The 14,698-nt window shown below is 40.6% G+C and overlaps 1 protein-coding gene across 2 annotated transcripts in view; it reads left to right on the top strand.

The window, feature by feature from the left end:
- The window catches only part of appl1 (adaptor protein, phosphotyrosine interaction, PH domain and leucine zipper containing 1), a 68,355-nt gene that overhangs the window by 52,349 nt on the left and 1,308 nt on the right, over nucleotides 1-14,698 (top strand). For both annotated transcript variants that reach the window (XM_039771280.1, XM_039771279.1), the window contains exons 17-22: nucleotides 1,004-1,178; nucleotides 1,864-1,900; nucleotides 7,063-7,209; nucleotides 9,538-9,588; nucleotides 11,715-11,804; nucleotides 12,842-14,698. The exon at nucleotides 12,842-14,698 is cut by the window's right edge and continues 1,308 nt beyond it. In XM_039771280.1, coding sequence (XP_039627214.1) covers nucleotides 1,004-1,178; nucleotides 1,864-1,900; nucleotides 7,063-7,209; nucleotides 9,538-9,588; nucleotides 11,715-11,804; nucleotides 12,842-12,991 — 650 coding nt within the window. In that variant the 3' untranslated portion in view covers nucleotides 12,992-14,698. The remainder of the gene's footprint in view (nucleotides 1-1,003; nucleotides 1,179-1,863; nucleotides 1,901-7,062; nucleotides 7,210-9,537; nucleotides 9,589-11,714; nucleotides 11,805-12,841) is intronic.

Below are 14,698 nucleotides of genomic sequence, written 5' to 3'. Positions count from 1 at the left end.
ACATCGAGATCTGGATGGGTGTGTGTCTCGGTTTCTTAAGGACAGTGAAGAGCTAAAACGTCTGGAAGGAAAAATACCAAACTCGAAACTTGGATGACGATGTGCTGATTAGTTTTTGAGCCAAATCGTGCAAGTGAATGAGGCCCTCTAGAAGAAACCTCAAATACCATCATCATTCTGCAGTTACTTAGGAATTCTACTCGTCCATTGCTATTGTAAAGAACTATTTTATGGTCAGAAAGATCAGCATCAGAGCAGTAGATAATTACTGAAATGTTATAGAATAGTTTGGGTAACTTGGTGTTCCTAGGGTGCAAAACCTACTTGACGCTCACATCTGATTTTATTTTTCTTCTTTTTAGCTGACCCAAATATGTAAATAGACGTAGATGAACATGATTTTGCAACTGAAAAGTTTATAAATGTAATGTGGTGCCTTCAATTTGTTTGTTTTTTTTCCTTATCATGCCAAACCAGCATATCACTGGCATGGCTAAAACTATCGGACCATTCTGATTATCTTTCTCTGGCAAAGTGCTGTATTTGTCAGCCTAGCAGGTGAACATGCTTATGTGATGTTTATGGTATGATATCGTATGAACAAGTAAATAAATTGAAAAGTGTGTCAGTAGCTTGTGCTCTGATAGTTAGGAAACGGCACGGGGTGGAACATGAAAGGAAACAAACACGTTTTCAGTGTCTTGTCACAGGAGTTATGGATTGAGAAGGAGTACCTTTTAGTTTTAAACCTAAAAAAAATGTACACAAACCAACTAGAGACAAAGGTTTTATTTTTGTAAATACTATTGAAGAGTTATGTGGTATAGTGGGGATTGTATTCATGAAACAGGTCTAACGGCATTTGGTTTGATGAAAATGTTCTTTGTCATGGCAAATGTAACAGAATTAGGCTTGAATTAAAGGTAAAATGAAGACTACACTATCTTCTAGTGCCAATAACACAATGAAGTGGTTTACGAAATTGTGTTGCTAATGGTTGCAGGCTCCATTCTTCACCAACTTTACATTGTCCGATTCCTGGGCTCAATGGAGGTCCGATCTCATGACAGTGTCGATGTTATCTATGAAACAATGAGGCAAATCCTAGCGGCTCGTGCCATCCACAACATCTTCCGAATGACGGAGTCGCACCTCCTGGTCACATGTGACTGCTTGAAGTAAGTTATTTATTATACACATTCATGAAGTCCTATCTGTAAGACATTAATGGTAAATTTGTCCAATTAATCAAATGTGACTCTGCTTCGCTTTGAGCTGTTTGAATGTAAAAGTCGATCTATTTAGTCACTAGCATCGGACTGGACTGCCCAGAACTGACTCCACTATAGAATAAATACCCAGGAAGGGGTGGGCGGCTAGTTGGCAGAGGTCTACAGCACTCTGACTATGTCTGACTTTATTTTTCACTTTCTCTTTTACACTTTTAGTTTCCTCCATTGTTAACTGGCCATTGTTCACGAACAGACAGATATTGTTACTTTCCATTTATATTTAATTCATTTCTGCCATGTTTGCTGTGTGTTTTAAATTTACTTTTTGTATGTATACTAGCTCTGTAATTAGTGGTTAGAGTAATCTTAATTGTATTTTAATGGAGAATTGTTCACAGCTCTCTGTGCCTGCACTCCATGAAGAGTGCTATACAAAACATAAGTTGTAATGATGTAATATTGTGCTATGAATTTTGTTTTTGTTATGTTACTTACCTGTGTTAATCTTTACTGCTGTCTTTAGTTCTGCATCTTTCCCTCCCAACCAGTCTTTTTTCAGTTTAAGTATAGCTAATTTTCTAAGTGAATACGAATTGGTCTTCTTAGCAGGTTTTTCTTTATATATTCGTAGGCTGATTGATCCACAGACACAGGTCACACGACTAAGGGTAAGTTCCCATGGTTTTCCTTTAAATTTAAAACCAAGTACTATATACTGTACATAAAATGTATTATTATTTTTAAAAAATCAGCTGTTTATTTTATTCTTTAATACGTTCATTAGAATATTATTTCCCTTCCTTATTTCGCTACAGATTTTGATCAACTTAGCTGAAAATTATGAACACATTTCTTTGTTATTTGACTGAATTCCTTACAAATATTTTACATGTTCATCTGTTTTTTCAGATAACGCATTTATCTAAAGTGACGTAGAAAAGACTTTAGCATACTTACCCCCATATTTCTATTGTGGTGTAATGTTGTCTGTCTGTATTTAGTAAACATTTCTGATGACGTATCTCTACATACCTTAGTCCTTTTATTTTTAGCTGCCTATTTCTGTAGCGTGTCAGATTAAACTTGGCCTGTCCTTACAAATATAGAATAGTATGGTGGCTATGGCTGCATCCAAGACATGACATCGTATAGCTCAGCGGTTCTCAAACTGTGGGGTGCGCCCCCCTGAGGGGGGCACTGAAGCTGTACAAGGGGGGCATCGAATAAATGAACAAGACATCAAAATTATTTTTTTACATTTTTATTTCAAATCTAAATTTGCAAGCATACAGTCATGTGAAAACATTAGGACACCCTTTGAAAGCATGTGGTTTTGTAACATTTTTAATAAATGGTTATTTCATCTCCGTTTCAACAATACAGAGAGATTAAAGTAATCCAACTAAACAAAGAAAACTGAAGAAAAGTCTTTTCAAGATCTTCTGTAAATGTCATTCTACAAAAATGCCTATTCTAACTGAGGAAAAAGATAGGACACCCTTGCCCCTAATAGCGAGTGTTACCTCCTTTGGCTGAAATAACTGCAGTGAGACGGTTCTTGTAGCCATCTACCAGTCTTCGACATCGGTCTGAGGAAATTTTACCCCACTCCTCAATGCAGAACTTTTTCAGCTGTGAGATGTTTGAGGGGTTTCTTGCACGTACAGCCCTTTTCAAGTCACCCCACAGCATCTCAATGGGATTCAAATCTGGACTTTGACTTGGCCATTCCAGGACTCTCCATTTCTTCTTTTTCAGCCAATCTTTGGTTGATTTACTAGTATGTTTTGGGTCATTGTCATGTTGCATGGTCCAGTTCCGCTTCAGCTTTAATTTTCTAACTGATGGTCTCACATGTTCTTCAAGCACCTTCTGATACACAGTAGAATTCATCGTGGATTCTATGATGGTGAGCTGACCAGGTCCTGCTGCAGCAAAGCAGCCCCAAACCATGACACTTCCACCTCCATGCTTCACAGTTGGTATGAGGTTCTTTTCTTGGAATGCTGTGTTTGGTTTACGCCAAACATGTCCTCTGCTGTTGTGTCCAAATAATTCAATTTTGGACTCATCTGTCCAAAGAACATTATTCCAGAAGTCCTGGTCTTTGTCAACTTTATCTCTGGCAAATGTCAGTCTGGCCTCGATGTTTCTCTTGGAAAGCAAAGGTTTCCTCCTTGCACACCTCCCATGCAAGTTAAACTTGTACAGTCTCTTTCTGATTGTAGAGGCATGTACTTCTACATCAACAGTAGCCAGAGCCTGCTGTAGTTCTCGAGATGACACTTTAGGGTTTTGGAGACCTCTTTTAGCATCTTGCGGTCTGCTCTTGGGGTGAACTTGCTGGGGCGACCAGTCCTGGGCATGTTGGCAGTTGTTTTGAAAGCCCTCCACTTGTAGACTATCTTCCGGACAGTGGAATGGCTGATTTCAAAATCTTTTGAGATCTTTTTAAATCCCTTCCCAGACTCATAGGCTGCTACAATCTTTTTTCTGAAGTCCTCTGACAGCTCTTTTGTTCTCACCATGGTGCTCACTCTCACTTCAACAGTCAGGAGCACACCAAACTAAATGTCTGAGGTTTAAATAGGGCAAGCCTCATTCAACATGCAGAGTAACGATCTACTAATTATGTGCACCTGGTGTGATATACCTGTGTGAGATCTGAGCCAATTTAAGAGGGAATACATGTGAGGGTGTCCTATCTTTTCCTCAGTTAGAATAGGCATTTTTGTAGAATGACATTTACAGAAGATCTTGAAAAGACTTTTCTTCAGTTTTCTTTGTTTAGTTGGATTACTTTAATCTCTCTGTATTGTTGAAACGGAGATGAAATAACCATTTATTAAAAATGTTACAAAAAACCACATGCTTTCAAAGGGTGTCCTAATGTTTTCACATGACTGTATAATCACAACGAATGCATTATAACAAAAATTAAAATCAAACATTTCTAAAGCATAGATCTAATGACTAATATGTGCCTGCTTTAAAGTACATAGCCCGTCCAGGTTTGATTTGATATTCGAGATATCGAGACACTCGGAGCTTCTCTTCTATTTGAAGTTTGTTTCTATGACGAGCGGCGCTGCTGCTGCTTTTATAGTTGCGTATTTTCAATCCAGAAAGTTCGAGACGTATCGGTATCTGTCTCGAACATTCGGGTAACAGTAGGTCAGGTGATAATGCGGCGCGACTACATGACATTGGCAGCGTAGCCAATATTGACAAATTGAGTTAAATAATTTGCTGCGTATTGGGTTATTTTCATGATACAACTAACAACGGTATAATATTTGTCAGACGAAAATATGTTTGTCTCGTTTACGAGATTTTTAAAAATTAAAACATATTTAATCGTTTTTTTACATAAAAAAATTATTAAATAAGAATAAATAATGTATTCTTTGTTTTTGGGATTAGAATTACTACCAAAAACCACACAAGGCATTTTAACAGTTATTAAAGCACTTTAAAAAAAAAAAAAAATTGCAAATATTTCATCGAAGTTAGCCGGACACATGCAAATCTTATAGAAGTAAAAATGATAGGATACCGCGACACGACACCGCACGAGTATCATACCTTTGTTAGTTGCATCATGGGTTATTCTCATCTATCTTATATTATATATATACTGCTCAAAAGAATTAAAGGAACACTTTTGAATCAGAGTATAGCATAAAGTCAATGAAACTTATGGGATATTAATCTGGTCAGTTAAGTAGCAGAGGGGGTTGTTAATCAGTTTCAGCTGCTGTGGTGTTAATGAAATTAACAACAGATGCACTAGAGGGGCAACAATGAGATGACCCCCAAAACAGGAATGGTTTAACAGGTGGAGGCCACTGACATTTTTCCCTCCTCATCTTTTCTGACTGTTTCTTCACTAGTTTTGCATTTGGCTACAGTCAGTGTCACTACTGGTAGCATGAGGCGATACCTGGACCCTACAGAGGTTGCACAGGTAGTCCAACTTCTCCAGGATGGCACATCAATACGTGTCATTGCCAGAAGGTTTGCTGTGTCTCCCTGCACAGTCTCAAGGGCATGGAGGAGATTCTAGGAGACAAGCAGTTACTCTAGGAGAGCTGGAGAGGGCCATAGAAGGTCCATAACCCATCAGCAGGACCAGTATCTGCTCCTTTGGGCAAGGAGGAACAGGATGAGCACTGCCAGAGCCCTACAAAATGACCTCCAGCAGGCCACTGGTGTGAATGTCTCTGACCAAACAACCAGAAAGACTTCATGAGGGTGAGCCAAGGGCCCCATGTCCTCTAATGGGCCCTGAGCTCACTGCCCAGCAGCATGCAGCTCGATTGGCATTCGCCATAGAATACCAGAATTGGCAGATGCACCACTGGTGCCCTGTGCTTTTACAGATGAGAGCAGGTTCACCCTGAGCACGTGACAGAAGTGAAAGGGTCTGGAGAAGCCATGGAGAACATTATGCTGCCTGTAACATCATTCAGCATGAGCAGTTTGGTGGTGGGTTAATGATTGTCTGGGGAGGCATATCCATGGAGGGTCACACAGACCGCTACAGGCTTGACAAAGGCACCTTGGCTGCCATTAGGTATCAGGATGAAATCCTTGGACCCATTGTCAGACCCTATGCTGGTACAGTGGCTCCTGGTGCACGACAATTCCTGGCCTCATGTGGTGAGAGTATGCAGGCAGTTCCTGGAGGATGAAGGAGTTGATACCATTGACTGGCCACCACACTTTCCTGACCTAAATCCAATAGAACACCTCTGGGACATTATGTTTTGGTCCATCCAATGCCACCAGGTTGCACCTCAGACTGTCCAGGAGCTCAGTGATGCCCTGGTCCAGATCTGGGAGGAGATCCCACAACACCATCTGTCATCTCATTAGAAGCATGCACCGATGTTGTCAGGCATGTATACAAGAACACAGGGGCCATACAAAGTGCTGTACAATTTGAGTTGCTGCAATTAAATTTGGGCAAAATGGACTAGCCTGCCACATCATTTTTCACTCTGATTTTGGGGCGTCTTTGAATTCAGGGCTCTGTAGGTTGATCATTTTCATTTCCATCTAAAGATGTGGCATCCTTTCGTTCCTAACACATTACCCAGTCTATATCAGTATAGATATCCAGGAGGATTTCTTTTGCCCATTGAGATCTGATGTGTTTTCAAAGTGTTCCTTTAATTTTTTTGACCAGTTTATATATATATATATATATATATATATATATATATATATATATATATATATATATATATATATATATATATATAAATGCAAAGAATTATTATTAATTATTGTTATATTATGTAGAATTATTCCAGGTAGAGAAAGGGGGGGTGGGGCGCAAAATACGAAAGTTTGAGAACCGCTGGTATAGCTCATGACTTATTGAGGCCAAGCTCAAAGTTGTTCTGTTAAGGAGCAAAGCCATTCATCCATCTATACGTTTTTAAAGCTTCTTTATACTGAGCGTAATTGTGGGGAAGCTGGAGCCTAACCCAGTAAGCATAGGGTGCAAAGCAACAACCATCTCTGGGACGGGACAAACAGATACACACACACTGTTGCATCTGAAAACACTAAAGCATTGTGGGGAAACACGTGTGCCCCAGGCAGACCTAACCCAATCCTAATCAAGGTTAGTGCCTCTTAATCAGAATAGTGCAGCTTTATTTGAGGAAGGCTATAGGTGTAACCTAACTAGCCAAAGGATACTGTTTGTTTGTTTATTGTAAATGGGCATAATTAGAAAAGCTAAAACTTATTGCCACCAATTCGATTAACCTTTTCTTTGCATCTATGAATACAATTTCTTTTTTCTGTGTCTTGCCAGTTTCCTCTACAAAATGTAGTCTTGTGTACAACGCACCAAGAAAACAAGAGGCTTTTTGGCTTTGTGTTGCGGGTGGCTGGAAGTGGAAATGATGGGCGGCCGATCTCCGTGTGCTACGTGTTTGAATCTAACAACGAGGGTGAGAAGGTAATGACAATAATGTATTAACTTTACATATCACCCATGATGGATAGTTAACAGTATTGCCAGCCTCCATAGAGTTTAACAGCCTACATTTTTAAAGACTATCCTTTTTAAAATATTTCTCATTTATGAAATATGACTGTAAACGGCTCATAAAATCAAAATTATGTGCATTTTGTTATTTATCAGTGCTTCAGTTGCTCCAGCTTGGTCATAGCAATGAATGGTTGTTAGACCTCCTCATGACTGCTTCACAAGCAAACTACAAATGCACCAAAGTGCCTTTGAAACCATTTTAAAGCTTTAGAAAGTATATAAATAGATTTTGCAGTCTGCAGATTCAAGTTTAAGAGTAGTTTAATCAATAGAAATAAATAAAGTAGGCCTGTAATGAAAGTGTTTTCCAGTTTTATCTTCTACATGTTGCTGTCTCCATGGAAAATTATGCCTAATCACGAGGTTTCTCCAAAAGTGGAGATGAAGCACTTCTGACAGAGGCCTAAGTCCCCTTACAAAGAAGAACTATTAAGCTGTTTTTTTTTTTTTAAATTGTTATTTTTTGTTCATTTTGTGAATCTTTAAATTAGGAAGAAAAGGGTATGGAAATATAATGCACAAACAGTCAAAGTCAGCATAAGTTGTATTAATGTTATATGTTTATATTAAAGTTTTTTTTGTAACCCACGTCCCATCTCCTTGGTTCCATAGGGTTGTGGCTAAATAGTAGATCAAACAGATTCTCAGGGAATTATGGGTTATGGTGGGGTCATGGGATATGCAGTTTAAATGTTTGCATGTGTATTTTAAATTTTGTGTTATTTTTGTTAAAATTAATTTTCATTTGTTTTTTATATCATATACTGTATGTTTATGTGTCTGTATCGATTTAAATGAATATCCATCCATCCATTATCCAACCCATTATATCCTAACATAGGGTCACAGGAGTCTGTTGGAGCCAGTCCCAGCCAGCATAGATCGCAGGGCAGGAAACAAACCCTGGGCAGGGTGCCAGCTCACCACAGGGCACACACACACACACGGGACAATTCAGAATCGCCAGTTCACCTAACCTGCATGTCTTTGGACTGTGGGAGGAAACCCACGCAGACACGGGGAGAACATGCAAACTCCACGCAGGGAGGACCCGGGAAGTGAACCCGAGCCTCCTTACTGCAAGGCAGTAGCGCTACCACCGTGCCACCCACATTTAAATGAATTTAATTTAGTTTTTACCTTTTTGGTGGTAAAGGTTAATGGTTAGAGGGGAAGCCTATTTACGCCCTGCGAGCGACTCCTCCATTTGAAGAAGACTGCGGCAGAGAGCAGTGAATGTGTTTGCAAAAAGAATGGCTTGGCATTTAAAGATGTGTTCATTTTTTTTTTTCTTTTGTTTAAAGTTGAGTAAATAAAACATTATTAATACATTTATTTTAAAGTCCTTGCTTTGGTCTAGTATCAGAACTATGTTACTGCTTGTTGCAGAGAGTCCAGGACAGCCTTGGCCTCCACCAGTAGCTGAACAGCTACAGTCAGTCATTTTCCAACATTTTCCTAAAACAGTTATGCATTTTTTATATCCAATTTCCATTTGACTTCTGAAACTGTTTATATTTTGGTATTTTTTTGGTATTTACCTCACTGTATTAATCACCAAGGGGAAATTGTCTTTTCGCATGACCTTTTGGAGGTGAGAGCGTAGGGTCAGACATTGTACAGCTCCCCGGAGCAATTTTCAGATCCAACTCCATTATGTGATGGACGGTTTAGAATTAGTGCCGCTTGTTACCTCATTCAAAGCTTTTCCTTCAGTTATCCCACTGCTGATGGTAGAAACTAAAATGTGTTTTCATTTTTCCACCTCCGCTGCTATGACTGTTGTCTCGGTGCTGATTTTTTTTTTTTTTTATTCCTTCGTTTTCCCAGTTGAGACATTTTTGCCAATTTTCCATCCATATTTATCAGCATCTTCTTATAGAACCGAGGGGTGACAATTTATGCTGCTGTAACTTGGTAACATAAATGTGCTGACCATTTACAATTGAATGGGATTTATCAACCAGTATTGGTGATTACATGTGTGTCTGGATTCAGCGCAGCTCTTTAAGAGTTTGGTCTGACCCTCTCTTATGCACATATGTAGTTTTATACAGTATTTTAACTGTTTTATGAATGTTTAGCAGTCATAATGTTTTTCTACCGTTTCACTGGTGTTTTTACTGCCTCAGTAAATCATAGGTTCAAAAATAAAACCAGAAAAGAAATCATGTGGCGCTGCCCGGAAGTGTAGCTGTTTAAAATGTCTTAACTCTTTTTTTCTTTTATTTGTAGATGTGTGACAGTGTTGGACTTGCAAAACAAATTGCTTTTCATTCAGAAATGGTATGGAACACAATTAATAATAATAATAATTCTTTGCATTTATATAGCACTTTTCTCACTACTCAAAGCGCTCAGCAATTGCAGGTTAAGGGCCCAACAGAGCAGAGTCCCTATTGGCATTTACAGAGCATCCGGAAAGTATTCACGGCACATCACTTTTTCCACATTTTGTTATCTTACAGCCTTATTCCAAAATGGATTAAATTCATTTTTTTCCTCAGAATTCTACACACAACACCCCATTATGACAACGTGAAAAAAGTTTACTTGAGGTTTTTGCAAATTTATTGAAAATAAAAAAATTGAGAAAGCACATGTACGTAAGTATTCACAGCCTTTGCCATGAAGCTCCAAATTGAGCTCCGGTGCATCCTGTGTCCCCTGATCATCCTTGAGATGTTTAATTGGAGTCCACCTGTGGTAAATTCAGTTAATGTGACATGATTTGGAAAGGCACACACCTGTCTATAGAAGGTCCCACAGTTAACAGTTCATGTCAGAGCACAAACCAAGCATGAAGTCAAAGGAATTGTCTGTAGGCACAAATCTGGGGAAGGTTACAGAAAAATTTCTGTTGCTTTGAAGATCCCAATGAGCACAGTGGCCTCCATCATCCATAAGTGGAAGAAGTTCGAAACCACCAGGACTCTTCCTAGAGCTGGCCGGCCATCTAAACTGAGCGATCGGGGAGAAGGGCCTTAGTCAGGGAGATGACCAAGAACACGATGGTCACTCTGTCAGAGCTCCAGAGGTCCTCTGTGGAGAGAGGAGAACCTTCCAGAAGGACAACCATCTCTGCAGCAATCCACCAATCAGGCCTGTATGGTAGAGTGGCCAGACGGAAGCCACTTCTTAGTAAAAGGCACATGGCAGCCTGCCTGGAGTTTGCCAAAAGGCACCTGAAAGACTCTCAGACCATGAGAAACAAAATTCTCTGGTCTGATGAAACAAAGATTGAACTCTTTGGTGTGAATGTTTGGAGGAAACTAGGCACCACTCATCACCAGGCCAATACCATCCGTACACTGAAGCATGGTGGTGGCAGCATCATGCTGTGGGGGGCAGGAACTGGGAGACTAGTCAGGATAAAGGGAAAGATGACTGCAGCAATGTACAGAGACATCCTGGATGAAAACCTGCTCCAGAGCGCTCTTGACCTCAGACTGGGGCGACGGTTCATCTTTCAGCAGGACAACGACCCTAAGCACACAGCCAAGATATCAAAGGAGTGGCTTCAGGACAACTCTGTGAATGTCCTTGAGTGGCCCAGCCAGAGCCCAGACTTGAATCCGATTGAACATCTCAGGTGAGATCTTAAAATGGCTGTGCACCGACGCTTCCCATCCAACCTGATGGAGCTTGAGAGGTGCTGCAAAGAGGAAAGGGCGAAACTGGCCAAGGATAGGTGTGCCAAGCTTGTGACATCATATTCAAAAAGACTTGAGGCTGGAATTGCTGCCAAAGGCGCATCGACAAAGTATTGAGCAAAGGCTGTGAATAATTATGGACATGGGATTTCTCAGTTTTTATTTTTAATAAATTTGCAAAAACCTCAAGTAAACTTTTTTCACGTTGTCATTATGGGGTGTTGTGTGTAGAATTCTGAGGAAAAAATGAATTTAATCTATTTTGGAATAAGGCTGTAACATAACAAGATGTGGAAAAAGTGATGCGCTGTGAATTCTTTTCAGATGCACTGTACGGGATTCGAACCGGCAACCTGTGCAGATCCCTAGCCTCAGAGCCACCACAGATACAGATATGCTTGTTCACTTGACTTGCTGCAGTTTTTGTCTTTTTCGTAATAATGTCTTTTGATCAAAAGAAAAAAAGCAGTCCCCCGGTTTGAGAATTTGATGAACTGCATAGTGTTGATCTTATTTTAATATGCGCAAATAAAATGGATTCAACTTCATAGATTAGTGCGGTAATACCTTTAGAAAATAATCCGGGGCTTTTGAGTCCTTGAAGAGAAGAATTTCACAGCTGTTTTCACAGATTTGTTTAATGAAATGTAAACCTGACATATTGGAAGATTTTGTTGTTTCCGGGCACAGGTAATTATTTGTTTAGTGGAGCGCGTTTTAACATATCTGTCCACTCACACTCCGCTCTTTCTTTTTTAGGATCGCAGAGAACTGGAGAAGCAGAAAGAAAAAGACAAAGAGAAAGAGAGACAGCAGGAGGAACTAAGCAAACAAAAGCAGATTGAGAAGGTGGGGAGTGGCGGTGCTGTGGGCTTGTAGCACTCTTATGTGTGTAAATCTCACATTCATATGTTTGAGTTTGTGTTTTATTATCAGATGCTAGCTTTCCGGTGTTTAACAGTTACAAAATGTGTTTGCTGGTAACAGGATATATTTTAGCAATTTTTCAAGTACATATCTTAGAATTTTTTCTAACTCTTGTGATGTGGACGCTATATAGCGCCTGACCCGACACAGACTCACACTCAGGCACGTGTAAAACACTACGTACTTTTATTTTTCTTCACCTGTGGGGCACGTCTTCCCCGTGAACCCCACAGGCAATGCACAGTCCCAAAAACACTTTAAGGCAACACCACTTCTCCCATCTAGCTTCGTCCTCCACCTCCCGACTCTGGCCCTTGAGTGGTGGCTGCAGGCTCTCTTTGTAGCCTTCCCAGAAGTGCTCCAGGTGCTAATTGGCCTAATTAGGCCACACCTCCGGGTGTGGCTGCCTTCCAGCCCACAGAGGCTCATTAAACCGTGTAGCTCCTCCTGGTGGTGGTGGCCATGGAGCCCAACAGGTCTGAGTCCTGAAGTCCCACACCTGTGGCCCCGATGTAACCCAGGGGGGCTGCCACCACGCGTTCCAGGGGACGTAGAGTGCATCCCATGGCTGCTCCCCAGGATCCAGTGTTGAAGGGGCGTCCCGGCCGGGCATGAGACCCGGCTGCCCGTCACACTCTTTTGTCAATGTTAGTCACTGAGACTGACAGGGAGTTCGCCAGGCAGATGTGTTTTTATTGCCTGGCACAAAAAAAGGTTTGCCGACATTGCCAGTGCGAATGGCAGACAAACGTGAACGTTGAGGCTTACAGTTAACGTACCCCGATGTCTACAAATACAAATTCCTTTTTGAATTCACATTTGGATGCTGACTGTGTAAAGTGGTTGAAAGTTTGATTCACTCGACTCATTGCAGTGCATTCTTTACTAAAAGCCAGTCTCGGCTGTCATCTTTTCATACCTGCTCATGCTGTATGTTATTTTTATTATTCTGTTTTTAGGACCTTGAAGAGCAAAGCCGTTTGATTGCGGCATCCACTCGTCCAAACCAAACAGGCGGTGATGGGCAAGTCTTAGTTCTTGGCAGTAGCCAGTCAGAAGACAGCGATGCCGGAGATGAAAGCAAAAAAAAGGGAGAATCCGAAGCATGAATTTCAATAACGGGAAAAAGAAAAATAACACAAACTGTAAGGCATGAGAGCCTACCTGTATAAACGGTTAAAGAGACACTGTAAAGCTCTTTACTTTATATATTTATACAAGATTTTATTATATATGTGACTTTGGAATAATTGAAACACATTTGTGCTATTTGCCTCCGCCTAAAAATGTTCTCCCATTACATCCTCAAGACGTATCGGTCTGCGTCCAAAGAGTCTGAAGTCTAGTCATGTTCAGTTTGCAACCTTTTAAGTTGCGGGTTTATAAGACACTAAAAAATAATGAACTAACATCCCAGGACACTTTCTGGAGTGACGGCTGTGGGGTTCAGTAGAGCTTGATAAATTGAATTGATTTATGTGATGGAATCGGGAGGATGCTGGGAAAAACGCTCTTCAGTCTTTGTATTGGGATCGGTAACAATCGGTATGCCTCACTTGCACTGAGAAATCGTTTGATGTCGCCAACAGTGGGGGAAAAATAATTTTTATATCCATCTTTCAGCCTGGTTGGTTTCTAGGCATCATGGTTTCTCTTCCATCTTAGAGCATATTTAAAAATTATTCTGGCTTTTCAAAGAAGTTTAAGTGAGGCCTGTTTTTGACGTTCTCAGGAGATGAGGTAGTGATGGGTTTTAGGAACTGCCAGTGATGATAAAGGTGGTCTTCAGAGTGTATTCAGTATTATTAGTGAAGGACCACTGCAGGTTTTATGAGAGAAATTGTAAGGACCTATATATGTTATGGAAGTTCCATTTGTAATGAAGTATTGTATCAGTGTATTAAAGGATCATCCTCTTCAACTAAGGTTTAAAAAACGCCAGGTTTTTAAAATCAAAATCGAAACTTAAGTTGTTACACTTCGGCCTTTTGCATAGTCCTCCCCATAATTTGATGCTCCTTGGTTTTGCGGTGCGTTTTGCCGGTGATTTTGAGCATTTTCACATAACATTCCTGATAGTGATAGTCACCCTATCAGGTGCTTTGGGACCACCGCCTTACTTTAAGTAATTCTTTGATTTAACTCTCACCATGGAGAGTCCAGGCCTTATCCTTGAATATACTGTATGTGTGTAGCACTTCAATAAAATTGTATCCTTACGCTTCACCGTGTAACGGGCAACAGACCGCCTGCACATCATGGTTGCTGTACAATAATGAGCTCTTCAGGTTGACTCATTGTTGTCTGCAGGGACCGCCTGAAAATCTTGACTTCATACAGGTCGTCCTTCATCTTTGGAAGGATAATTTGCCAGCAGCCTCGTAGCACTTTTAGTCTTTCCACTGAACGACTACTAGGGCTTGACTTGTGAAGCCTTGCTGCAGTAGGCCTGTCTGTAATTCTGTATGCGCCTCTGTCAAAACCTCCTCGTAATACGATGTGCAAGTTGTTTAGCATCTAAAAGACGACGAGCTTTACAGGAATCAAATGTTGTTGTCTTCCATATCTGCGAATTCTGAAGTCAGGCACTGAAGCATTTGGCATCCGTGATAGACGAGTTGCAGAGCAGAGCGAACAACACACACTCCTCACCAGCTGGGTTGGGTTAGGGTTACTTAAAGTTTACACCCTAGCAGACTTTATGTAGCGCTGCCATCATTTGGCTCTTCACCGAGTGGCATGAAAGTTCATTGGTCTTTATTGCGTCTCCTGAGCTGCCAGGGTCCATCGTAGCATCGTTGAGTCTTTTCAGACCA

The sequence above is a fragment of the Polypterus senegalus genome, chromosome 12 (genome assembly GCF_016835505.1).
Source record: "Polypterus senegalus isolate Bchr_013 chromosome 12, ASM1683550v1, whole genome shotgun sequence".
Classification (NCBI taxonomy): domain Eukaryota; kingdom Metazoa; phylum Chordata; class Cladistia; order Polypteriformes; family Polypteridae; genus Polypterus; species Polypterus senegalus.
This window is presented reverse-complemented; position numbering and strand designations above follow the sequence as displayed.